We start from the raw sequence: 26,743 nt of genomic DNA, 5'->3' as shown, positions 1-26,743 counted from the left end.
TTAGCATCTCCCTAATGATTAGTGATGCTGAGCATTCTTTCATCTATCTGGTAGCCATTTATGTCTTCTTTTGAGAAATGTCTACTCAGCTCCCTTGCCCATTTCTTAATTAAAGTATTTGCTTTCTTTCCATAGAGGTGTTTGATTTCCTTATATATTTTGGATATAATCCCTCACCAGATGTATGGCTTGCAGATATTTTTCTCTCAATCCATAGGTTGTCTATTTGCTCTGTTAATTGTTTCATTTGATGTGCAGAAGGAAGAGTCTTCACAGCATAAATGATGGACCTTAAAACAGACACTATTTTGTCAGAAATTGGGGAAGAAAAGGACATTCCAGTTGGAAATAGAGTCAAAGTTGTATCTGGGAAAGAAGTACAGTCTAGCTTGACTTAGGCAAAGGTTTCAAAGATAGAAAAGTGAAGTGGGTCATCCAGGTGACAAGGAGCCTTGAATGCCGAGGTTGAGGAACCTGAGGGCAACTTCAAAAGGCCACTGGGGGCATGGAAGCTTTTTGCACAGGGGAGCCAGGCAATCAGGCCAAGCTGTAGAAGATTAATTTGGCAGTGATACACAGAATGGACTAGAAAGGGCAGAGAGGAGTGATATTGACAACAGTTGTCCATATGTACAAATGACCCAGTTTTCAATTCTAATTGCTTCCTCTTTATATTTTTGAAATTCAAGAAAACAATTCCATGAAATTCATTACTTAAGATCCATTGAAAACCATGGCATGATCACACGTGAACTGCTGAACTACCAGAACGATGGGGAAAATGACAAACCATGTGAACTCCTGTGCTTGAATAATTCTCATTTTAATGGGAATCATGAACTACGTTTGGAGAATTAGGCTGGCTACATTTATCTCTATTATTTTCCAGTTCTTAAAAAGCACACATAGTGGTAAACAGACATAAAATTAGGTGTTATCTCTGGTTGGTCAGCTTGCACTATGCAATGTATACCAAAGTGACTCAGGAGGAAAAACGCAGTTCAATTCTGCAATTATGTTTCTACTGTCAGATATACAGAGATTGGTGCAGAGACAACAATGAAAACGTCATCTGTGCATGTTTTAATATAGCCCCAGGCCTTTGGAAGTTGCGTCTGGTGTGTGCGCCTGTCTCTCTGCTCTGTTATGTGTATGCATGTCCCGTAAATTCACCTCCTCCCTCCATTTTGCCTGCTTTCAAAAAGATTAAAACATGCTGGTGTGTATCACAAAAGACCATGCAAGGACAGCAGCTGAGATTTTTGACAGCAGGCATATCTGCACGTAATCTCTGTCCCAGAGGATTTGTCTCCAGCTCAAACAACATGCTAGAATTACGACTGCCTAATCATTTAATTGATGTACCATTCCAAAATTCATGGGTATACCGAAAATATGATTTATCGTCAGACATTTTGATTTCTAAACTTAGTCACATATTTCACGGGGTGGTTATCTCATTTCACAGCCTTTCCTTTCTGAAACCAGAGAAGGAAGGGGTTTGCCTTCCTCTAGTATTTATTCTTCTGGACTGTATCAAGTGCTTTAAGCCTAAAGTTAGGCAACAACTGCCCATTACGTATTGGCTACATTTGTTTCTTTCTTGATTCAACAATACAAGTGATCTGGGGTACAGGATATACTCTTTGCTAGCTACAAATTCTAACACAGCTAAATTTTATTCATACAGTTTTTCACAAATTATAACGACACACACACACACACACACACACACACCCCACACAGGGCAGGGACTAGGGTGATAGGAGTGAAGTACCTGGGATACTAAGTTAAGGGTCCCGGACACTCTCGGGGTCATGTCTTGCTCCCTTTGCCCTAGACCTGGCCCTGCCAACACACACACACACATACACCACAAAACCCAAAGATGACCAAAATAAACAAGCCCAAAGCCACAGATTAGAGGTTCTCATGATTTCTTTAAAAGTATACTCTGCTCAGGTCAATATTTAACTGAGTGGGTTCATCTGCTCAAAACCTTGCAATGGTTGCCACGTACTCAGAGTCAAAGCCAATGTCCTTAGGGTGGTTCACAAGACAGCACAAGACTGATTCCCCCATCCCCCTCTCTCCTTGACTGCGGTTCCTACTGGCCTCACTGTGCCTTAAACACCCCAAGCATGTCCCTGACCTGGGGCCTTTGCAGTTGCTCTTCCCTCCAGGGGAATGCTCTTCCCCCAAACGCCCGCATGGCTTGCCTCCTCCACGCCTTCTCTCTGCTTAAACGTCATCTGCTCAATGAAGCCTCCCCTGATCACCCCCATCCCAGACCTTCCACCCCCATCCCTGCTTCATCTTCTCCAGAGCACTCATCACCATCTGATATGCTGTGTATTTTACTTATTTATATTCCATAAATATAATTTTTACATAAATAAAATAAAAACTCAAAATATAAGCTCCCTAGTAAGCTCCTATTGGCAAGGATTTTTTAAAAAATCTTTTTGTGCACTGTTGCAGCACTTCAAAGACAGCAGGTGCCTAATAAATATTTGTGGGATGAATGTACTAGGTGTTAGGCATACAGAGATGACTAAGATACTGCTCCTACCATTCAGGTAGGAACAGTATCCATGAATATTGCTCCCAAATAAAGTCAAGACTGTCAAATGATCTTCACTAGGGTATCTGACAGTCTGGTGATGCAGTTAACTTTAGTGAATCATTGCCAACCCTTCTTCAGAGAAGTAAATTCAAACACCCTCCATAATAAGTGCACATATATGAATAATCTAGTTTAAGCAGAACACAAAACCCAAAGAAAGATTAGGAAATGCATTTAAAAAGGAAAGCTTAGAAAAGTAAAAATACTGTTGATAATAGTCTCAACAAAATTGAAGGTGGAAAGAAGATATCCCTTCGGCCATAGCTTTATTTGTTAATGTTCATAACCTCCAAAAGCATTCTATTGAATTTAAAAAATATATTACACATGACAACTTCCTACAAAACATCTTTCTCCCAGCATTCTACAATGAAATATGTTTCCACTAAAATATCTTCCCTTTTTTATGACCTAATCAAACAGTAGATAGTAAAAATAATTTTTCAAAAAAAATTGTCCTAACAGGCATTAAAGTCATATTTTATAGATTTCATTTAACATCCCAACATCAAAATATTCATAAAGAATATTTTTCCTGCAATGAATAATACAAAAGTAGAAGTGATTATGTTTACTATAAAAACAGCCAATGACTGTGTAAGAGTTTTTTCCCTTGACTTCTCTATTCATATTTAATAATTCCTTTTCTTAATTGAGTAGGATGTTGCATGATTTGTCTATCATGATTCTGAAGTCTGAAATGCTTGATGGAGAATCTGCCTTAACTACCAAATTTATCAAAAGGAAGAGAAAGGAAAACATACAGTCATTGATGCATTACTGCAAAGTCAACAAGCGCTACTCTGAATGAATACCCAAACAGGTAATCCTCATTTCCCAAATTTGCATTTTCTCTTTGCCAAATAAATGTGTGGGTTTTTTTGTTGTTGTTGTTGTTTTGTTTTTTTGTGTTTTTTTTTTTTTTTGGCACCAGAAACAACATTAGGAGGCATGGAAAAAACAAAGAAGAATGTACTGATATTTTTCTAGTCCTTTCTATTCCATACAAAAGATGGCATTTACATTCTTTTATAAGTTAGACATGATAGTCTTAATAGTAAGCCTTATTAGTCAATACTTCTAAATAAATTTATTTAATAAACTTAATGAACATCATATGACACTTTCCAAGAATAAAATAGGCCCTCCATTAGTGCTATGTTTGGGCGCCTTTAACCAGAACATGTTATAAGCATCATCAAAAAGGCTGTATACAACAAACAAACTCATGCGGAGGGGGAAAGCAGAAGGACAATGAATATAAGTACTCTTTTTCACTAATAAACTTTTCATTTTTGTTGGCTTGAGAACACCAAACCCATGGCAGGCTGCTCAGAAATTGCCTCAGCTCTCCTAGTAAACCAGGAGTGTATTTAATCACATCATGCAAAGGCAAAAGTGATAAACAGCCCAAAATTTTAGTGCCATGACTGAGGATGGCAGCCAGCCCTTCCCCAACCCCTCTGCCCAAGTAACGTTACATAAGAGACTACCAGTCTCTGCTTCTGTCTCTTGAAACTCCAGCCAAGATGAAGCATTACAGAAATTTAGTCATATAAAATTGAGTCATCTGATTTGGAAATTCATTTTTAGTTTCAGGACTTGGAAGTGGAAGAGTCTTCCAAGATCATGTAGGGAATAGGTAGGAATAGGGAACGGGGACTGGGGCTCCAAGAAGTGTGCCCCAGTGTCGTATGGTGTGCCCACAGTCACACAGCTGGAGGGGAAGAGCTCAAGTTAAAACTCCAGTCTCCTAACTTCTTGTCCAACTCTTTCCACTAGAATATACTGCCTCCTGTTAGGCATCTGCCATTTTGATTGTTTTTATATTAAGTAGGGACTTTTGGACTCAACATTAAAAAGAATTAACTTTCAAGCTTTATTTTTTAACTGAGAGTAACCAGTGATCATGGATAAGAATAAATAATCCAGCCTTTGGGATACATATCAACATCAGACTATTTTGTGATTGTCTTGACCTAAAATCAATTCTTATTGTCAATCATTCTGGAAAAAATTAATCCTGTAACAGCCAATGAGGCTGGCTTTAAATGAAGTGAGGGGAAGTAAATATTCTTTTTTCTCTCAGCTAGAAGTTATCTGTCCCTTGGTAAAAATAAAGGGAAACATCTACAACATTTTATAGTGCTGGAGAAATAAGCTGCTCCCAGCAAGGCAGAGACCATATGGGGGCAAGGCAGGAAGCAGCGCAGGAAGAGAGTCTAGGGCAAGTCACCCACAGAGGGGTGTTTGAGGAATCCTGTGGACCATGCTCTCTTTCTGTTATCTCTGAACTATCAGTAAAGCCCCATAAAAACTTATAGATTCATACTTATGGCTATGCTCTAAAAATCTCAAGATATATGCACAAAGATGTTCAGAGTAGCATTGTCTATAAAAACAAACAAGCAAAGTATCTATCAATAAGGGACTATTAGAACAGGTATGGTGCAACCATATGATTGAACACTATGAAATCATAAAAAATGAGCTATAGCTGTATGTACTAATATGGAAGATCTCAAGACATATGTGGAAAAAAGCAAAGTAGTTTTTCTTAAAAGGTAAGTAGGTAGACAGTAGTTGTATAGGTGGATGAAGGGATCTATTTTAGTGTCCTAGTATATATATAACTTTTCTCTAGAAGGGAATTTCCAGAAACTGTCCAGTTTCTACTTGGACAAAGAGGTGTTGGCATGCAGACGTTAACCCAACTCATTGTGTTCTTTGGTGGACTGGGTTCTGGAAGGAGCTAAGCTTTTCATTTGTGTTATTTAAATGTTTCTGTTTGGGGAGATAGAGAGAAGAGCTTTCACTTTTCATTTATGTTATTTAAATTGTTCTGTTTTAATTTAACTGTATGTGTACATTACTCTTTTATGTCAAAATGAGTTTCCTTGGAGAGTGAGATTACAGCTTTTAGGATTAGAAAGGAATTTGTTTTCTAAGTCACACCTTGGTCTCAAGGGGAAAAGCCTCTGGCCATGCTTGGCTCAAACCAATTCAGGGAGACTAGTGGCTAGACGGGGTGGGGGTGAGAGAGGTGACCAGAGGCCCCAGCAAAACATCAGTCCTGTGAACGCTGTCTACACTAGGCATAGTTTCTGCAAAGAGGGATGCTAGACAGAAGAACCTACACAGCTCATTCCTAGACACCTGTGAGATAATACCTCAGGAAACTCTTAGTGGCAAGAGGGGTGCCACTGTCCAATCAGAGCAACCATATCACAATGGTTAGCTTAGCTCCTTCCAGAACCCAGCCCACTGACAAACACAATGGATTGGATTAGAACCTGCATGGCAAACCCTCCTTGTCCAAGTAGGAAAAAACACAATTGTGTCTCTGATCAGGTTTAAGAGCACAGGCATATGAGGAAAGCAACTTCTAAGTCATGTCTAATTTAATGCACTTCAATTAAAAGGACAGAGGGATTCCTAGGAGAGAAGCTTCTCTCCTTACCCCTTCACCCATTTTTTGTACATGTTTACTCCATCAAACTGTGAATTTCTTAGATGGCAACCTCCTTCTCCCAATTCTTTCAGTAATGTTTCCTTAATGGTCTACTCAGTTTCCGGTCCTGGGGCAGGCTAGCATCCAGGAACACACATGGAACACTTGGTCCCTGGCTTCACAGAATTCACAGTAAGGAAGGGGACAAGGCCACCTAGACAGACATCTCTCTACAGTTCAGTGTGCTAGACGCTAAAATGAAAAAGTCTTGGCACAGCGTTGGGGTGGGTAGGGGGGAAGTATAGCTGTGAGAGTAAGAACAGTTGTACGACCAAGTTCAAAGTGAATTTATTAGCAGAGAGTCCGGGGAAAGGATGCCTCCAAAACAAAGCCCTGATTGAATCAAAGGGACTCAGAGAGCCAGGGCAGGCTAATCTCCAAGAACCACTAACAAAATGTTCGCTTAAACCAAGTGTTCTGAACACTAGCACACATCTATCTTTATTTCAGTGTTAATCCCTGTGGACAGCTTTGTTATAGAGGGAGAAAATGCTGTTATAAATGAGTTAATTAAACTGCCAGGTCTAGTCCAGCCCTGGGTGCTTCTCTGTCCTCCTCCCAGCAGTCGGTTCTCCTCAGTGTCTGGGAGCAAAGCACACCCACTGGGTTCCCTCTTTCTCTATGGTAAAGGTGTGACAGTGTCATGGGGTAGCCTAATGTTAACCAGAACTTAGTGTCATCCCTACACCCATCCAGAAAAGAGACACAGCCTCTGGCCAGACTATCCTAAGGAGTGGGAATGTTGCAGAAGGCAGGAACAAAAGGGAGTGACTACGGCCTTTCAATTTCAGATATTCCAGATATCAAGCCAAGGTCCAATGTGGCCTCTCTACTCATTCCTGCATCCTTTGCACGTGGTCCTAAAAACCCTCCATACACATTTGCAGAACGAGTGCATGGATATCACCCTCAGCACTTGTCCAGCCTGCTTTGTAAAGACAGGAAAAGTTCATTGAGGTCCTCAGGTAAGCCACGACACTGACACTGCCAAAGTTTCCGCCAGGCTTTCAAAGCCACCTCTGTTGTATCCCACACCTGTCTCTGCCTTTGCCCCTGTTGTCTGCTGACTGAACTTTCCTGGTACAGGTGGCGGGTTCAAGCCAGCTCTGCTGGGGCCTTGTGAGAATTACAAGCCAGAACGCTGAATGTGCTATTTTTAACCACACAGAGATCTTTTATTTTTGTGTAGTTAAATGTATCTACCTTTTCTTTCATGACTTTCAGGCTTCATATCATGACTATCAAGCTATGTTTACAAGGTCAGGACACTCTCAGGTTATAAATTCAATTGTGTTTTCTTCTAGGACTTCTATTGTTCATTTATTTTTACACTTAATTATTGAATACATTAGGAATTTTGTGCATGTGTATCTATAAGAAATTAAGAAAAGGATCCAGATTAATTTTTTCTAAACAGTTAGCCAGTTGCCCCAACCTCAGTTACTGGGGCATCTTTCTTCTCGCACTGATTTTAAAATGCCACCTTTACTATAAATAAATCCCATATACATTTGTTCACTGCACTATAATATTTTCCATTACTCTAATTTTTCTCCAATACTAAACTACTTTAATGATTGCAGTTGCATATTATGTTTTAATATCTGGTAAGGCAAATCTCCCTTAATTATACTTCATTTTTTTAGAATTTCATATATTCCATTTTGTAAAATGAATAATAGCATCATTTTGCCATGTCCCCCCAAAAGATCTTGCGGGCATTTTAATTGAGATTTCATTCCTTTTATGGAGAGATTTAGGGGAAATGAACATTTTTACAATAATGTGTCTTATTATTCAAGAGGATAGTACATCTCTCCAATGATGGAATAATGACTTAAATCTTTTATGCTCCTCAGCATAGTTTTTTTTTTTTTTTTTTTAGAGACAGGGTCTCACTCTGTTGCCCAGGCTGGAGTGCAGTGACCCGTATAACCTCAAACTCGTGGACTCAAGTGATCCTCCTGCCTCAGCCTCCCAGGTAGCTGGGACTACAGGCATGTGCCACCATGCTCGGCTAATTTTTCTATTTTTTGTAGAGATGGCATCTTGCTATGTTGCCCAGGCTGGTCTCAAACTCCTGGCCTCAAGTGATCCTCCCACTTTGGCCTCCCAAAGTTCTGGGATTATAGGCATGAGCTACCACACCTGGCCACTCAGTATAATTCTTAAATTTTCCTCATATTGTTCCTGTAGGTTACATTTAACTTCAAATGTTTTATTCTTAGGCTGAGGCAGGAAGATCGCCTGAGCCTAGGAGTTTGAATCTGCAGTGAGCTATGATCATGCCACTACTGCACTCCATCCTGGGCAACAGAGAGTAAGACCCTGTTTCTATAAAAATAAAAAAAAATTATTCTTAATGTTTAATGTTTATTATTTTTTAAATTCTATGTACCATTTCCTGTGCTTGGAATACTTTCCCACCACTTCTCCATTGGGCAAATTCTCCTCATTCTTCATGGCCCCATTCACTTTTTAAAGTCTTCCTTGGCCCCACATCCAATCAGGATAGACCAGTGTCCTCCTGCGACATCTCGTATGTAACACCACCATGCCACTGGTCACGTTTAGTGAGACTTCCGTAGGCAGACCTCTTGCCCTCCTTACACCTGGGAGCTCCGTAAGGAGAGGAGCCAGTGCCCTCTGTGCCCGGCTCCTAGCAAGCACGCAGTGATTACACGCCATAATCACAGAATACGCGTCTTCATATTTCAGTAGCGTTTTTGCAGTGCTAACAATGATAATATTGATAAATGGTAGAAATGGGAATAATGAGATGATGGGGTTATTTTTTTTCCTTAAACACAAGCCATGTTTAAAAATGCAGAAAATTATCCCATAATGAGAAATCATAAATAATTAAGAAATGAAAACCAGATACATTCTTCTCCAGGCATGTATTTCAGCCTCATGTAAAGAGGCCGTGTTGTAACAGTGGATAAAGCATACCCTGTCATTAACAAGACCTGAATTTAAATCCTCGATCCACTACTTATTAGCTAGAATTATCTCAGGCAAGTTTCTTCACTTCTCTATCCCTTATTTTCTCTATGTATAAAATAGGCATAATAAATATCTTCATAGTAGGATGTCAAGAGACATCTCAAATGTCCAGAATGTTTTATTTCCCCCTAGAGCTGCTGTTCTACACTCTTCCTCATCCCAGGACATGACATGCGATCCTCCCAGTTGCTGAAAAAAATTGGACGTATCCAAGATTTCCCTCTTTCTTCTACTCCAAGTTGCCAACCCATCAGCAAGCCCTATAGCAATTCCTTAGAAATATTTCCAGGATCCAATGACTTCCCCCAGGTGCTCTCCCACCATCTGGACAAAGCTGCCACTGTCTCTTGTCTTAACCCTTATAGCAGCGTCCTCAGTGGCCTTCCTGCTTCCACCCTGGCCCCTACAGTCTATTTCCCACATGTTAACTGAGTGATCTTTTTAAACTACATCAAATCATGTCACAGCTCTGCTCAGAACTTTCCAAGGGTCTCCTATCCCACTCAGACTAACTCAGAGAAAAACTCAAGTCCTCATAGTGGCCTGCAAGGACCAATTGGACAACTCTCTTCCCCCAACTATCTCTCCCCAACTTCATCTCCATCCCTCTCTTCCTTTCCTCTTTGATCCAGACATGCTGGCCTCCCTGCTGGTGCTAGAACATGCCAGCAAGATAGACCTCAGGGCCTCTGCATTGTTCATCTCACTGCCTAGAAAACTCTTTACTAGCTATGTGGATGACTCCTCACCTCCTTCAGGCCTCTGTCAAAATGTTCCTTTGTCAAAGTGGCCTTCCATTATCACCTCACAGAAAATAGCACCTTGCCCACCCCCTCATCTCTCCAATGCTCTCTCTTCTACTTTTCTTTATTTTCTTCACAGTATTTACTATAGCCCATCATATATTTATTTGGCAAATGGTTGTCACACCCCAACCCTTACTAGGTGTTCGAGTAAGACTTATTGAATGACTGGATAAATTAATACATTCTGAGTACAATTCTGTAATAATCCCATAATTTATATAAAGCATCTAGCGACAGAATAGATTCTCCTAAAATAAGTAGTCACTAAGGAACTGGTGAGAACATTGCCCCATCTCTGATGCCCATGCCCATTACTCACCCAAATGCTTAAATGACTCAGAATAAAGATTTCCTTGTTTTACACAGAACAACAAGAACAAAAAAATCTCCCTGGAATCCATTAGAGATTGCCAAGCTAAACCTCTTTTCCACTTTTCCTTTTGTTTTTACTTTTAAAAATTACGGCTCTTTCCCCTCCCTCCTTCCCCCAGACTCGGGGACTCCTCTCCTTCTGTTCATTCCCACTCGGAGCTGAAACCAGAAATAGCTGTTTACCGCATTGTCCTCATTTCCCTTCATTGTTACCACTCTGTTCTCTGCTGGCTTCCCTGTCGTGGATGTTTTTCCAATGAATTCCCAAAAAGTTGAGAAAGAAAAGCACCAGGAAAGACCCAGGACACAGCCTAAAGTAAAAATAAACTATAGGATATTTTCTTTAGGAAAAACAATTTAAAAATTGACCCTAACACAGTGACATATATAACACCTAATATTATCCTCACATGTAATAATGTTAAAGAGCTGGGGAAAGAACACACTGTACAGAATAAAGAATTAATTTCTTTTAATTTATTAAAAATGTGAATAACAATAATTATGCATGTAGAGCTTTTCCTCTGACAAGCCAATATAAAAAAGGTTATCTAATAAAAAACTAAAATCATATGATCTCTGGTCAATCAGCAAATTAATTTTTGGGTGCCTGACCCACAACCCCTGCTTTCATTTTTATTTTAATGCAGGGCTCAATAATACAAAGGAATTTATAGGTTCATCTGCTAAATAACAGCTTACCCACCCAGTAATTATTTTTTTTAAATGGACAATTTCCTTATTAGTAAATGCAAATTAGATCATTTTCCCAATAAAAGAATATCACATGCTGGAAAAGATAAATCTCCAATACATTGGCAGAAAGTCATCAAGTAGGTTGTGAGTCCAAGAATAACCGTGGGTAAACTGAACTTCACATTTTAAAGCTGCTTTGAAACTGCATTAACTGGAAGAAATAGAGTCACTCCTTTAAAATGACTATGGAGGGACCAAAGGCACTGAGCATTTCTTTTGCACAGTACTTTTTCTCTAGATAATTTACCCCAATAGAAGGAAACTGTCATGCCAATTAACTAAAAAATAAAGAACAGATATTCCAAAAACTCATTTCGGTTTGCCTTTATCCTAAATGTTGTTAGTCTATAATAGTAATTATACCTGAACATACCAGTTTGCCATTTGAGAAAATAGCCAGAAATGTGCTAGATTGAAGGGGAGGAATTAGCCAGCCCAGGATTTAAGTTTACATTTTGATGTAGATAATTTACAATGTAGCCATTACTACAGGCAGATATTCAGCTATTGATCAAAATTCTGTCTTTTAAGACCAAGGAATACGTTGACACCAAAATGCACGCTGGCTAGAAATACTACTAGTTAGAAAAACCATAGGGCCAATTAGCCTAGGATAGTCCCAGTATACACCTGTTGTCCCAGCATCCCATCAGGTTTAACATTTGTCGTAGACAGAAGCATCCCAGGTTGAAAGATAGCTTATGTGGTATATATAAAACACATGTTTAAATGGAGGCAGTAAATGTTGATCAGCCCGTTTGTGCCAGCCTCAATCAACCACAAATTCTAATGCCCTTTAATATTTCTCCACCCAAAAACAATGGCAATCCTCACCCCAGAGTGCTCAATAAATATTTGTTAAATGACTTCATTAATTAGTATATTAGCATCCTTGGCCCAAGAATGAATGGGATTTGGAATAATCTGGATTCTGTAGGAGAGAGGTTCAATAAATACTGGCTGATTGAGTGTCAATGAGAAAGGTTGACAGATTAAAAGAGTTCAACATTGTCCATTATATTGTTGTCTTGCTTGCTGTCAAGACATTTTCAGATAAATCATTGTCAGTTCTGTTCTTGGGAGGAGGGGAGAGAAGAAAGCATATCTTTTCTTAATTGTGGAATCTCTTTTATACCTAACATAAATTGCAACCCACTGACTTCCATTCCATCCTTAATAAGGAGAAAATGTGATAATTCAATTTATACTAGCAAATATGCCAGTTATACTCAAATCCTTTATTTCTATGTTCAATTTTAAGAGCAAAATCAATAATCTTGTTTAATCCACATCAAATCTATTGCTTTCTCTCATAACTTCTTTTCTCTTTCTCTCTCTCACACACACACCCCTTTAAAACAGTTTCCTCTTCAGTTTGTACATGAGTTGGTTTTGGGCCCAGGCTGCTGTGTGTGACAGAATGATGACATTTGAGTTCTAAACCGGGAGGGATTCACAAAGGCAGCAGGTAGCAGACCTTAACTGGTCAGGGGGAAAACAAGAGCAAAAGATGGGAGTGTCCCATCGGAGCCTGCAGGAAGCACAGGCCTTGCTCTATATCCATGAAGCAGAGTCACAAGTGCCTTTTTAACATTGCTACACTGTCACCAAGATGAATGAACAAGATGGGGTGGAGGGGGGGGAAGGCTACAGGAGAAGACCACAAGGCTTTAGAATGTCTCCCAAGAAGTCCTTAAGGAAACTGAACAAAACAGGGGTTTTTTTTGGCACGATCTGCTATGTATGGTTAATGCTGCAGGTTTTAAGAGACAGCCATCCCACTAGACTACCACCGTGAAGGCAACCTGTGCCAGTCCATTCCTTGTGACACTATAAAATTTAACAAGCAGAGACATCTGGATTTTAGATGAAAGGTGTTTGATTATGGACTCTAAGAGGGCTCAATAGGATGGACAGATGGAGGGATGATATTCATAGAGGTTGCTGCTTTAACCAGGGTCAAACACTAACCATTCCCACTCTTTTTCCTTTCCTTGTTCAAGCACATTGGAAACCAGTGATTATGCAGATAATGGCAGCCCCAAGAGGAGAATAGTTCAGGTCTTACTAAGTGTCATCATGTGAATGGAGCATCAAAATTACAAATTATATTGAGGGATTAGTACTACTTATGTCAATTAACACTGATATAGATTAAGTTAGAGAAGAATCTGAAACCACCAGCTCACAAAAAAAGAAACATTTCTCCCATATAAGACAATGAAGACTAATTTACCATCTCAAAGAAAACATTCCATAAAGTTTAAAAAATTTCACCTTTCATATCAAATGGCTCTATTAATTAGTGCTGATTCTTTTCTTCTCTGAGGGAACCAGTAGCGTGCATGTGAAAATAGGATCAGTTAAGAATGCACACTTCTTCCTAGGAGAATGGTCTTGCTCCCACCTCTTGCTGTGGGTCAAACATGGTGCTTGGCTGTTCTGCACGCAGCCTCCCTGTGTGCCAGCGTTCTTGGTGCCGGGATGCTCTGGCGACACGGACAAAACTAAAGGTAAGGCTCATATAGTCTAACTGGCCATATGAAAGGGAACACAAGAGAGGGCTTCTGGCAAGATTTCTACCTAAATAAGAATTGTAGTCAGGATAAAACATAATTTACTACAGCATAATTTGGTGCTAAAATACCATGTCTAATATTGTAGACAGATGAACAATTAGGTATGAGTTATTCTGAACGTACCAAGAACAGAGCTCTCATCTCCTTTCTTTACACCTGTACTTGTCTATTCAGGGAAAACTTTTTTTTTTTTTTTTTTTTTTTTTGAGACAGGGTCTCACTCTGTCACCCAGGCTGGAGTGCAGTGGCCCAATCATGGCTCACTGTAACCTCAAACTCCTGGTCTCAAGCAATCTTACTGCCTTGGCCTCCCAAAATCCTGGGACTACAGGCGTGAGCCACTGTGCCCAGTCTAGGAAAAACTGATGTAAAGGCTCACTAGTCTTCCCTCATTTCCTCTTGTCTTCCCTATTCTTCTTCCCCTTCTGCTGTGATTTGAATGTGTCTGCAGAAGTTCCTATGTTGGAACTAACCCCTAACACAATGGTGTTGAGAGGTGGGACTTTTAAGAGGGGATTAGGTCAGGAAAGCTCTGTCCTCGTGAATGAATTCACGCCTTGCTGCAGGAGTGAGTCAGTCATTTCAGGAGCAGGTTCCTAAAGAGAGGATGAGTCCAGCCCCCTTCCCTCCCTTGCCCACACACTCACGTGCCCTTGCACTTCTGCTATGGGGCAATGCAGCAAGAGGGCTCTCACCAGATGCTGGCACCTTGATACTGGACCTTTCAGCCTCCAGAAATGTGATAGGTAAGTTTCTTTTCTTTATAAATTACCCAGTCCGTGGTATTCTGTTACAGCAACACAAAGTGGACTAAGACACCTTCCCACTGCAAATCTTGTTCTCCCCTCAAACTACACTGACTCCTTCCTCCCGTCGATCCTGAAACTTCCGCTCCTCCCTGTTTTTACGGATGCTGTTCCTTCTGAGAGGAAGGCGTACCTCGCTGTGTTCGGTCTGCCAAATTCCTACTCATCCTTCAAGGTCCAACTCAAATCCCATCTCCTTGGTGGAGTGAAGCTGTCCTCAATCTCTCCGGTTACAGCTAATTGACCTTTCCATACCAGTGCGATCACCCCTCTGTGATAATCTATACCACAGCGTATCATTGTCAGCACATAACTTTCCGCACACACGTGCCACAGTTTGAGTTCCTTTGGGACAGTAAGTAACCTTTCTTTTTTCTATATATATCTAACAGAGTAAGGCAGAGTGTTGAATTAAGTGATGTAAACTTTCAAATAAGATCAGAAAGACATCTGCATAAGTATATTTATGTTCCTAAAATCAGTTATCCAAATAAGAATTTCATTAATCCTTGAGATACACAGACAGACACACACAATGACTTAGTGCCTATAGCTCTAAGAATGGGTCTAAAAATTGGTTTCACTACAAATTCAGGGATATATGTATTGAATGTATAAGTACAGTTGCCTATGGGGAAAAGGGAAGGAAATTAGATAATGGAGATAAAAATATATTAATCAACAAATTAGACAAGAGCGGGGCCTGATGGACCGATGACAGTAGAGCTATAACCTGAAAATTATGATTAACTCAACCTTCTCTACACAAGGCCTCAAAAATAGAAAAATAAATTTAATGCTATTCACAGATACAATGTGGAAACAATTCAACCTTCTGAAAATCTTTTCAGAAACATATGATACTCCCACATGTGAGATAATGATGTCCAAAATTATTTCTCTCATGTAAAAAAAAATCTATTTATTGAATCAGAAACCATATATTTTAAATGCAGAAAAGGACTTCTAGGAAATGTAGTGTTTTGCTGCTTTGATATATTTTTCAATATCAAAATTAATAATGGCTAACTTTGGCTTACAAAGATGTCTTCTCCTTTCTTCAATTTGATAAAAACTGCTTGAGAGTTTTGTAGTCCAAAGAGAGGAAAAACTATAGCTGATACAGGCCAGAAAAACGGCCCCCACATCACACCAAATAAGAACTCTTAGTGTACTAATCCTTATATCACTATGAAGGAAACTGAAAAAGCTAGAATGATGCTTGGGACAAGAGGCACAGAGTTACATGCAAATAAGAGAGAGAAGAAAAAGATGAAGTGGAGGAGCAGAAGTCTCCCTTTTATCAACTAGCAAATACATGTTTGTTGAACCCTACTATAAGCACAGAAGCTCAGGAAATCCACAGAAAAGTAGTGTGGCTCTGACCTCTATAATCCCTCTGTCCCACATCCTAACCTGGGCCCCCAATCCTGAGAATGAGCCACTGTCCAGCAGAGGGCTTTGCAGCTACTCTAGAAAGCTGATGCAGCCTTCACTACCTCTCTGCCTCTTGCCCTCCACCGCCCAGGACTCTCAACTCAGTCTGCAACCAAAACTCCTCATGCCAAAGTGGGGACGTCTGGGGCTGGCCATGAGCAGCCATCTCTATCACTCCTGCAGTCTCAGCCACGGAAAGAACAGAAGCTCCCATCTCCACTCCTTCCTGTCCCCCCATCCTTTTCAGCCCTGTGTTTCCTCCCTTCTGCTACACATCTCTCACCACCAACAACCTTCCACTGTGCTCTGGAGCCACAGGCCCCTGTCCGGGATGTTCACTCCACTGAGATCTGGTTCTCCTCCCCTTGGCAGACTTGTCATCCTGCAGCAACACACTTCCCAGGTTCAATGCTCATCGCGCTGTTTCTTTTGCATACCCCTTTCCCTGGAGAGCCCTTGCCTCTGTCCCATCCTTTTTCATCCGGTTAAATCCAGCTCATTCTCCAAGGAAACAACTCTGCTTTCTTTAAGAAGCCTCACCTGATCTCCTACATTCCTACAGCTGTATTCAGTGCCACTCTTTGGTATACTATAATACCAGCTCTATGCCATGTTCTCTCTCTCTCTGCATTTGGTGTATCCTTTTATAAATATATATGTATTTGTCTTCCCCGTAAAACTGTGAGCTCCTTAAGGGTATATACTGGGTCCTATTAACCAATTGCTGGCATGTAATAGGTGTTCAATAAATGTTTGCAGAATAAATAAATGAAAATCTACGTCTCTGACTCCAATAAATGAAATGAATGTGTGGAAAAGGAAGTGGACATTTTTCCTTTATGGGATTTCCTCTCAATCTATTAAAGCTATACCTTGTTAATATCTATGCTTATGGCACACACACATAATGCACACACAGGGATTTCTCTCAGTTTACAAAACTGGAATCGTCTATGACATATACTTTATCCTAAAACTCACTCTTTTCACTTAATGTATCACAGCCATCCCTCCAGACCAACACATATGGAGCCAACTCATTCTTTTCAATAACTCCATAATATTCCACAGTACACATGCACCATAATTAGTCACTCATTCTCCAATGGATGAACATTCAGGTTGTTTCCAGTTTTATGGAAGTTCTGAAAACAAAGACAGCAAACATTTCTGGAACATATATGCTTTGCGTTATTTCTCTGACAGTGCAATGGAATCTATCCACACACAACTGCACATTTTTCCCCCAAGACTCAAGCTTCTGACAAGCTAGTAGGCTCAACCAGGATGGGGAATCTGTGGCCTTGGGGCCACATGTAGCCTTCTGGATCCTTGAGTGTGGTCTTTTGACTGAATCCAAATTTTACAGAACAAATGCTTTTAATATTAATACCTTTTAATACCGACATTGTTTGTACCTATTATGTCTTGCACAGAATAGATATTTACTATTTATTGAATTAAACCCAAAGTTAAGCAGATAGAAACCATTTAGATGGATATATAGGATGCACTGTTTGTCATGCTTAAGTCTCAGGATGTTGTAGAAAGTGAGTAAAAATAGGAAATTTTCATTTTTAACTTTATATACTTCTGTTTGAATCTTAAATGTACTGTACTACTTGATAATTTAATATTTTATATACTCCATTAATATGTTAATATAGCTTGTATAACTATATTGACAATGGATTTTAATATATTATAACTTAAAAGCAGATTCTTTGAAAACTAGCTGGATGAACCAGACCCTGCATTAGAAGAAACAAGTTCTAATTCAGTGGCTCCCAAGTTCACTTGTATGTAAGAATCACCTGGGGCTTGCTGAACATTCAGATTTCCACACCTATCTTGAATATTCTGATTTAACAGATCTAAAGCAGAGTCCTGGTATCAGCATGTTTGCTAAATATTCCAGGTGATTCTTCTGATGCTGCAATTAGGGGACCACACTCTACTCTCATCATCCTTAAAGTCACCTGAAAGCTTTTAACATATACAGGTTTTGGGGCTCTACCTTCAGAGTTTATGATCTATTAGATCTGGAATGAGATCTGGGGATCTGCATTTTTAAAAGGCTACCTAGGCTGGGTGTGGTGGCGCACACCTGTAATCCCAGCACTTTGGGAGGCCAAGGTGGGAAGATCACTTGAGGCCAGGAGTTCAAGACCAGCCTGAGCAACATAGAAAGACCCTATTTTTACAAAAATTAAAAAATTAGCCAGGCATTGTGGTGCACACCTGTAGTCCGGGCTATTTGGGAGGCTGAGGCAAGAGGATCACTTGAGCCCAGGAGTTCAAGGTTGCAGTGAGCTTTGAAGAGACCACTGTACTCTAGCCTGGGCAACAGAGCAAGACAAGGAAAGAAGGAAGGGAGGAAGGAAGGAAGGCAAAAAGGCTACCTAGATGATTCTCCCCAGGTATGGAAACTCTATCCTAAGTGTTATAATTTCCTCTAGCTGGCAATTCAGAAATAAGATATGATGGATCCATTTTGATCTCTAGTGGTAAAAATACAACACCAAGTTACAAGCTTTTGATATTCTAAGACCACAAAATGGGAATGTCTTAGCTCACCCTATCATTAAATTAAAGAACACTTGTTTTTAAGTTTGAATATTAAATTAAATTTTAGTATTCTATGTTTGTATTTTAAAGAGCAGATGAATAAAATAATGATATTTTTCTCTCAAAATTTTTTAATAAAGTTGCCTTTCTTATCAGATTCAACTGATCTCATTGTTTTCAATTTAAAAAAAAATTAATTCTATCTTTCCATCACCTATGCCGACCTAAATAAACAGAGAGCAGCTCTCTAAAAGAAAAGTTGTTTTGGGGGACTAGATCACTGTGATGGGAGTATGCATGCCATAGTAAACTATGTGCATATTTGGGGAGGTAAAGGAAGACATTTTTAAAAGAAAAAAGATGATGAGGATTACATAATTGTTTTGAAATAACTATCCTTGGCTACAAAGCTCAATAAAGAATGTCCAAGGATAGACAGGCAGTTGCTGGACAGATGTCCTTGCAGAAGTATTTTTTGTGCAGGGTTGCAATGGCCTTTGTGCAAGGTTGTGGTTTTTGTAGCCTTTTGTGTTAGTTTTTGTTATTGGGCGTAGCAAGCATGAGCACCCTCTCTTCACAGCTTTCCTCAGCCTTGTCTGTCAGGGTTTTCTTAACATTAGAGACTCCATTTTGATTTTGACAACTTTCACACTTACAAACCTAGATATTAGAAATAAGCAGAGATCATTTTTAAAATCAATGGGATTTATCTTTCCAAGGGTCTAAAGGCTTTCCTATTGATAAGTTAAGTACTTAAGCAGACACATTAAGTTTCTGGGCCTGAAGATTTATCTCTACTTTCCGGAGTGCAAATGAGAGCAGATACAGGACACCATAGTGAAGCTCACAGCTTTGACATCTTTTATAAAAAATAAATGAAAATAAACATTTTCCCAGACAAACTCAATTCAGTAATTACTCTACTGAGCACTTAATCTTTTAGAACTGTTTTTTCCAAATTCATATAAATAAAAATACTTCATAAAAATATTAGAAAAATCCTCAGTCATTGGCAATATCTAGGGAATTCTTGTTCTCAAAACTGAAATGGCAAGAAACAGACTAGGAATATCAAATTAACAACATCATGCATCAGCGACCTTGTTTCCCTCACTCTGTCATTACCAAATGCCCATGAAGATGTTTCTAAATGTATTGGGAATTCCAAGTTACTTACCAAAGCCATTTGCTTTAAACCCCATGTATAGGGCATTTTCCCTCTCTTCTTAGCAAATCAATGATTGTGATGTCTATTATAATGTTCAAAGGACTAACAATAGAGGTAGAAGAGCAAAGTGAACATGATCAGAATAAGACAGAATTGGGCAGAAATCAGGATCTGCCACTTACCAACTGTTTAAACTCAGGTAAGTTATACGATCTCTCAAAACCTCAGTTCCTTCATCTATAAAATGGGCAGGTAATAACAGTATATAACTTGATTGAGTTATTGTGAGGATTGAAATCATTTAATCCTGATTAAATGTACCTGACACAGAAGCATACAGTAACTGACATGTACCTGACACAGAAGCATACAGTAATTGATATTTATTGTCATAGATTCCCCCTCCCACAAGAATAGTTACACTTTAAACAGTTAAATGCAAGATTACCAACATGAAGTTGAAGGAGAAAAAGACAACTGAATGAAATGTCTATATATGACTCCAAATCATCCTATTTGAAACCAGGTTCAGGAATAAATATTTGAGAACCTAACCCCAATCCAGAGCTTATAGTTCCTCTCAGTCTCTGGGACCGTCTTCATTTCCCATCCTCAGATAAATCACAGAGACCCCATCATAGGAGAGGCCAGAAACTAAATGAAATTGGTGGTGGCACTTAATGAACTTGATGCTTCCTAGGACATATAAATGTTCCCAAGAGTTACTTGGCTCCTACAGTGTGCAAGGTTCTGTACTAAGCGTTTGGAAGCCGAATCAGAAGTGGGCTCTGACCCCAGAGAGTTTACAACTTATGAGAGAGATTCTCCACATGTTTCTCGTGGTACTCAGGGCAAAGGTCAGGACCAAAAACCTCTGTCTTAGAACATAGTTCAGAGACCGTATAGTTGGAGTCCCTCAGATCCCATCCATACACACGCCAAGTCCCTTATAATCATATCCGTGCTATCCTCTTTTTTCCCTTCTGTGATATACACAAATTATTAGGCCTGATTAGGCAGGTAGTATCTCAGAGCTCCTTGTCCCCTCTGTAGCCTGGTATCTATAATGTAAATTCTGTCATTGCACTCAGCCCTTACCACCTCATTTCCAGGTACGGAACCAAATAACCGTATTGCCAGAGCAATCATCAACAAAGATCAGATTCCTTGAAAAGGAATTAAAACATTCTGGATCATTATGTGCCCCAGGATGAACCCTGTAAAGCAGCACTTAATTACCCAACACATGTTATTACATTCCTAAACTCCTTCCAAAAAACAGGGTTAAAGCTTGGGAGCTTAAAAAATAACTCTGCAACTCCTCTTGTAAGTTGCCTTCAGGGTATCAAAAGGGGTGGAACTCGGTACTTTGCAAACACACTTTCTAAAAATAATCAATATTTTCCTTAAATGCTTATGGCAAAGCAACCAATTCCCTCCATTTTAATTGCTCGCAAGCTGCACAATGACTTGATCTCTTTAATATTTCACTCATAGTAGCAGCCACTGAGCTATGACTAACCCACTCTCCCCAGCATCATCGCTGGCTCCAGATGGCAAGAAATATATTCCCTTCATTCTTGCCTGAAAAGCAATTCTGATTTTTTTTCTTCCGCCCATTTCACCTGCAGTAATTATTTTACTCCAGAAAGAAAACGGGTGGGGAGGGGAAGGGGGAGATTAACGCAAAGGGGAGTACAGGTAGCGAATTTACTTTTCTTTTAATGGGGTGTAAGCACTGCAGCTTTAAATCGTGCTGCATCAAGCTCTGGATTCCTTCCATCACCGAGCTGCAAAATGGTAACAAGAAAGGAGGAAAAAAATACCTCTTCCTCCCTCCGGGCCGGCCCTGCAACGGCTTCCCAGCAGGACGGGCAGCGGCAGGCCCATCCCCCATGCCCTCCCAGCCTAGACGTGCAGCTCGTCCAGGTGAGCCGGGCACTGACCTTGGCCCTCGGACTGCGCCCACATCCGGGGATCAAGGTCAAGGGAGAGGGCTTCCTTCCCCCGCCCCCCGCCCCCTAGCAGTCCAGAGCCCTGGGATCCGCTGCCAAAGTTTACGGCCGGGTGGCGGTCGGCGCGGCTGTCGCAGCCTCTCGCCCTCCCGCACCTGCTCGGCCCGCCCTGGTCCGCGCCCTGCCCCGCCGGGCCCGAAGCCCGGCTCCGTGCGCCGTCCCACCTGTCCACACTCACCTCTGGCGGACATGGTTCAGGCGGCAGGAGCCGAAGCAGGAAGGCGGAGGAGAAACCCGTAGGGCGTGGGGAGGAAAATATCCCCGAAAGGCACCCGTGAGCACACGCGCCCGGCTGGCCCCGCGGCCTCCGGCTGGCGGCGCGAGGACGCCTCCCGCGGGACACCTGGCCGCGGGCTCCGCGCGGCGCGGCCGGCAGGCGGGGACGCGGCGGCGACGGGGACCGCCGGGCGCGGCAGCGCTGACACCCGCGGCCCGCGCTGGGCGGGGCCGCCTCCCCCGCCGGGGCCCACCCGGGTCCAGGGCGGCTGTGCCGCGGCGCCGGGCGGGGCTTTGTCCCCGAGCGAGGTGGGGCGCGCGATAAGGGTCTGCGGCTCCCCCTCTCCTGCCCTCGCCGCTTAACAACAGTAAAAATAATGTTGCTCTTATTAATGGCTGTCCAGCTTTCTGCTTTGGCCCCAGAGAGAGAAACCAAGAAAGGGCTGTTCTGCCCCTTCCCCTAAAAGATGCCCTTGACGGGAGGGGGAGACCAGGGTCGCCCGAGGAGAGGCAGGGTGGCCCTCAGTGGAAAGAAAGCTTTGGCAGTCCGCGCGGGGTGCGACCAGCTAGCCCCTTAAAGTCAACCTGATGTAGGAAAGAAAGCCTGTGGGCCGGTGGGGTGGGGCGGGACTTTTCTTCCTGCGACCCTTCAGGTAAGCCGTGAAGGTCAGGGACGTCTCACCCGGCACCTGGTCTGGAGCCAGCAGACACTCAAGGAATGTCTGTAGACGCGCTTGGTTTATTGCAGCAACTCTGAAGTGTCAGGGCTGGGCTGGGCTGGACAGGTGAACACTATAAACAACTCCACTTTTTCTATATGTCAGAATAAAAATGAGAAAAGAAAAAACTCTTACTGCCCAGGAGGTTTATCAACAAGAGCCTGATGCTAGTGAGCAACAAACAAAACAAAACAAAACAAAACAAAAGCCACCAGGTCCAGAAGTTCTAAACTTAAAAGGTAGGATTCCATGCTCACTCCCTTCTCTGACCTCCGTTCCTCCGTGCACTCCCGCAACAGATGTTCTAGTTATTTTCTATGTTGGCACTTCCCAAATCTAGCCTGTTATGATGGGAACTGTATAATAGGTCTGACAATTCAGAAATATTCAAAGAATAAGTGAACATAATTCTTGTAAGAAAAATAATTGATGGATAATTGAGCATCATGAAAAAAGCTCAACCAAACGATCATATGGGGAAGAAAATACCAGAAAATAGGTAAGTAATGAGAATAAAAAATTCTCAAATTTAAATGCCAACTACAAAAATCAACTTGTTATTTATTCATCTTTTTTTTTTTTTTTTGAGACAGGGTCTCACTCTGTCTCCCCGGCTAGAGTGCTAGTGTGCAGTGGAGTCATCATACATAGTTCACTGCAACCTCAAACCTCTGGGCTCAAGTGATCATCCTGCCTCCAACCCCCCAATACAGGCACACACCACCATGGTCAGCTAATTTTTTGTAGAAACAGGGTCTCACTTTTGCTCAGGTTGGTCTTGAACTCCTGATCTCAAGCAATCCTCCTGCCTCAGGATCCCAAAGTGGTAGGATTACAGGCATGAGCTACCATGCCTGTCCCACTATTTATTCATTTTGACATCTCTTTCACTGTCTTTTAGGCAGAAAACTTGCCAATAAATCACAATCCAGTTGCTTCATTCTCAAAACAACTCTTCTTTTCCACTATCCGCAGTCCACTCTTAATCCTTCTTATGCAAAGGATGATCACAGGAATAGCCTAGCTGCTCTGCTTACATCCAGCCTTCACCCACTCCAGTGTATTCTGCCCATTGACTTGAGAATAGTTTTCCCATTTATAACATGACATTCTCATACTCCAAAACCTCCAGTGAGTACTCACTGATCTCCAGATACAGCTTCAACATTGCAAAGTGTCTTCATTCAAGCAATTAATTCATCCAACAAAATTTTATTGAACACATACTGTGTGCCAGTCTCTAGGGTAGGTACAAAGGATACAATGGAGAAAAAAAGGACATGATCCATGCCCACGTGGTGCTCAAAGACTACTGAAATTTTAAGATCTCTCATAATCTCCTACCTCTCCAGCATCATCTCTAGCTACTCCCCTAAGCAAACACTGTACTGTAGATAGACTACTTTCCCCTCAACAATATCATGTGTTCCCTACCTCCCCACCTTTGCTCGTTCTCATTGTTCTTCCCAAATGCTTTCCTCCCAGCCCAGATTAGCTCATACAATATCTCATGAAATATTCTCCAGCTACCTTAACCCACACTGATTTTATTCTTTCAACTTCTGTAGCATGTATTTTCAAAACCACCTATTTTTATTTAATACAGTGTTTAATGGTTTTGTTGTATGTGTTCTTTTTCCCCAAATCTCCTTGAAATTAATGACTTGGTCAGTCTTGAATTGAATTTCTTCTGGAAGTATGTTATGGAGCATATATTATATTAGATACCATACTGGTAAGATGGCAAGGTTCCAGAATTTTGTGCCTTTCTACTTTTACTCTTGTAAGTAATATCCAGTCCTTTTTTCTAACTGCCATAATAGTTCTGGTCCTTATAACTTCACACCAGACCTACAGATACAGTGCAAAAGCTCATTAAAGAACAGATCTTACTCTTGTCCTTAAGATGATTATAACAGACTACATAGATGATTATGAAATACACTTCTAAATGTAAGTCTGAAATAAGGCACTTTACATGATACTGTTAGGCACACAGCAAGTACTCAGTGCCTGATTGGCAGGTTAGAAAATGGTAAGTTTGTTATCAAAGATCATCTTTGGCTAAAAAAGAAAAAAAGGTTTCCTTATGAATTTAGCTTTAGTCTTCTTCAGGTTGAGTATCAGTTCAGATTTTAAAATATATATGATTTGCTTATATTTTGGAGTTATGATACTTTTAAATGCCTTTTTAGAGTCAATCACATCATCCCAGAATCTTTTTCTACAATCTTAGAAATCTGAAACTAATTCTTCCAACCATAGAACAAGCAATTAAGTTTCTGTTAGTAGCTTGAACCTCCTAACTATTGTCTCATCTGAAATAACTGAGAATAATTTCAAAATCATTGTAAAAGCCAACTATAACATGCAAAGAATTTTAGGCAAAAATTAAGTGCTACTTTTTAAAGTCAGAAAATAAAGTACAGTCTATTGATTGAAACTATAAACAGAAATTTATGTAGACCAAAGGGAAGAAACACATTCGTTTGCGTTTTAAAAAGATAAGTTACTACTTGACTCTTGCCAGAAATACTCTTTCAGCTTCTAATGCAAGGAAAGTTAGTGTAATTATTAGCATTTTCTAATGGAAGGAAAGTTAGCATATATTATTAGGGTTTTCTCTTCTTTATGGATTTTTTTAAATGATTGAATATTGAGTCTTATTCTCACAGCTTTTCAGTTGCTGACTCACCATCACTTCTCATTCCGAACCTAAACTTCTCATAAGTAGCATGAGAATAATTCTGCTTTCTGCATAACTTCAAGTTTAAAAAAAAGGTATACTGAGCTACTCAATAATTTTTTAATCAACTATCTTTATAATACCTACTATGTTACAGGCAATGAGGAAAGCATGGCAAACAAGTTAATAAGGTTTCAGTCAATATACAAGGTAGATAAGCTAAACCTGAGATTCTTCATGAAGCCAGGCCATAAAGGAGGCTAAAATGACTACAAGTTAGTAGCATCACTGGCTCCTAAGAGAAGCAAACTAAATTTCTTTTTTAATAAAAGCATCCCCAATGTAGATCCACAAGATTCCATAGATTAAGATCAATTAAAAATGAGGTCATAATAAAAGATCACCAAATACCCATGAAAATAAGCCACTCTGAGAGTCACAGAAACAACAAATAACAGATATAAATACTAAGTAGTTTAGATACTTTAACTCTAAGATAACAAATATAAAATAAGAGATGAAACATACAAAGTAATAAAAGATACACATCACAAAACTGATGTGTATCTTTCAAAAATAACAAGAAACTATCAAACATAACCAAGTAAATTTCAAAAAGAGTCAAACAGAAACAAAAAATATCAACTGTTAAAATTTTAAAATTCAATGGATAGATAAAACAGAAAAATAAAGAATTAGTGAATTGGGAGATATATATTAAAAAATTACTAGGACTACAGCTCTGAAATATTAGGAGATGTATACTACAAAAGAGGGTTAAGGATAGGATGAGAAAGTCTAATGTGTAAATAAGAGGAGTCCTAAGAGAGAATTTCAAAATGGAGAAAAGACAACATTTGAAGAAAAAATAGCTGAGAATATTACGGAAAGATATACATCAATAGACAAAGAAAATACAATATATATCAGGTAGGATGAATAAAAAGAAATCTGGACCTAGACACATTGCATTGAAACTGAATAACACTAAAGACTAAGAGGAGATCTACAAAGCAGTCAAAGAGAAAGAACACAGCCTAGAAAGAAATAACAGATTGTAACAGACTTTTCAATAGGATTGATGAAAGTCAGAAGACAATGGAATTCTGATTAGCCTATAACTATCCATTTTAAATTGTGCAATCAACAAAAATGTTTTTCTGGGGGGGTGGGCAGAAAAAAAATGTTTTTCCAGAATAAGGGCATGGAAAAGGTACTTTTCAGATGAACATATATTGAGTCTACTAGAGGAATTCCTATATTGTTTATATATAAATACATATGTAAATATAATTATATAGAGAAAAATGACCCCTATTAAAAGATATGAGATGGAAGAAAGAATAAGGAAAAACAAAATTTGTTTACATACAGAAAAATCTAAGTAAATGTTAATACATTTCAAATAATAAACTAGGATAAAAATTGGTTCTTTGAAAAGATTAATAAAATGAACAATCTTTAGCAAAATT

General features: G+C 40.0%; 1 protein-coding gene across 1 annotated transcript in view; it reads right to left on the bottom strand.

Annotated features, from left to right (window-relative positions):
- Nucleotides 1–22,004, bottom strand: part of ABLIM1 (actin binding LIM protein 1) — a 284,900-nt gene extending 262,896 nt beyond the window's left edge. Inside the window, exon 1 of the mRNA XM_045568902.1 lies at nucleotides 21,829–22,004. Within this exon, the coding sequence (XP_045424858.1) occupies nucleotides 21,829–21,841 (13 nt within the window). The 5' untranslated portion in view covers nucleotides 21,842–22,004. The remainder of the gene's footprint in view (nucleotides 1–21,828) is intronic.
- Nucleotides 22,005–26,743: the final 4,739 nt, after the last annotated feature.

This window comes from Lemur catta, chromosome 14 (assembly GCF_020740605.2).
Source record: "Lemur catta isolate mLemCat1 chromosome 14, mLemCat1.pri, whole genome shotgun sequence".
Classification (NCBI taxonomy): domain Eukaryota; kingdom Metazoa; phylum Chordata; class Mammalia; order Primates; family Lemuridae; genus Lemur; species Lemur catta.
Note: the sequence above shows the minus strand (reverse complement) of the source record. Positions and strands in the feature narration are given on the sequence as shown.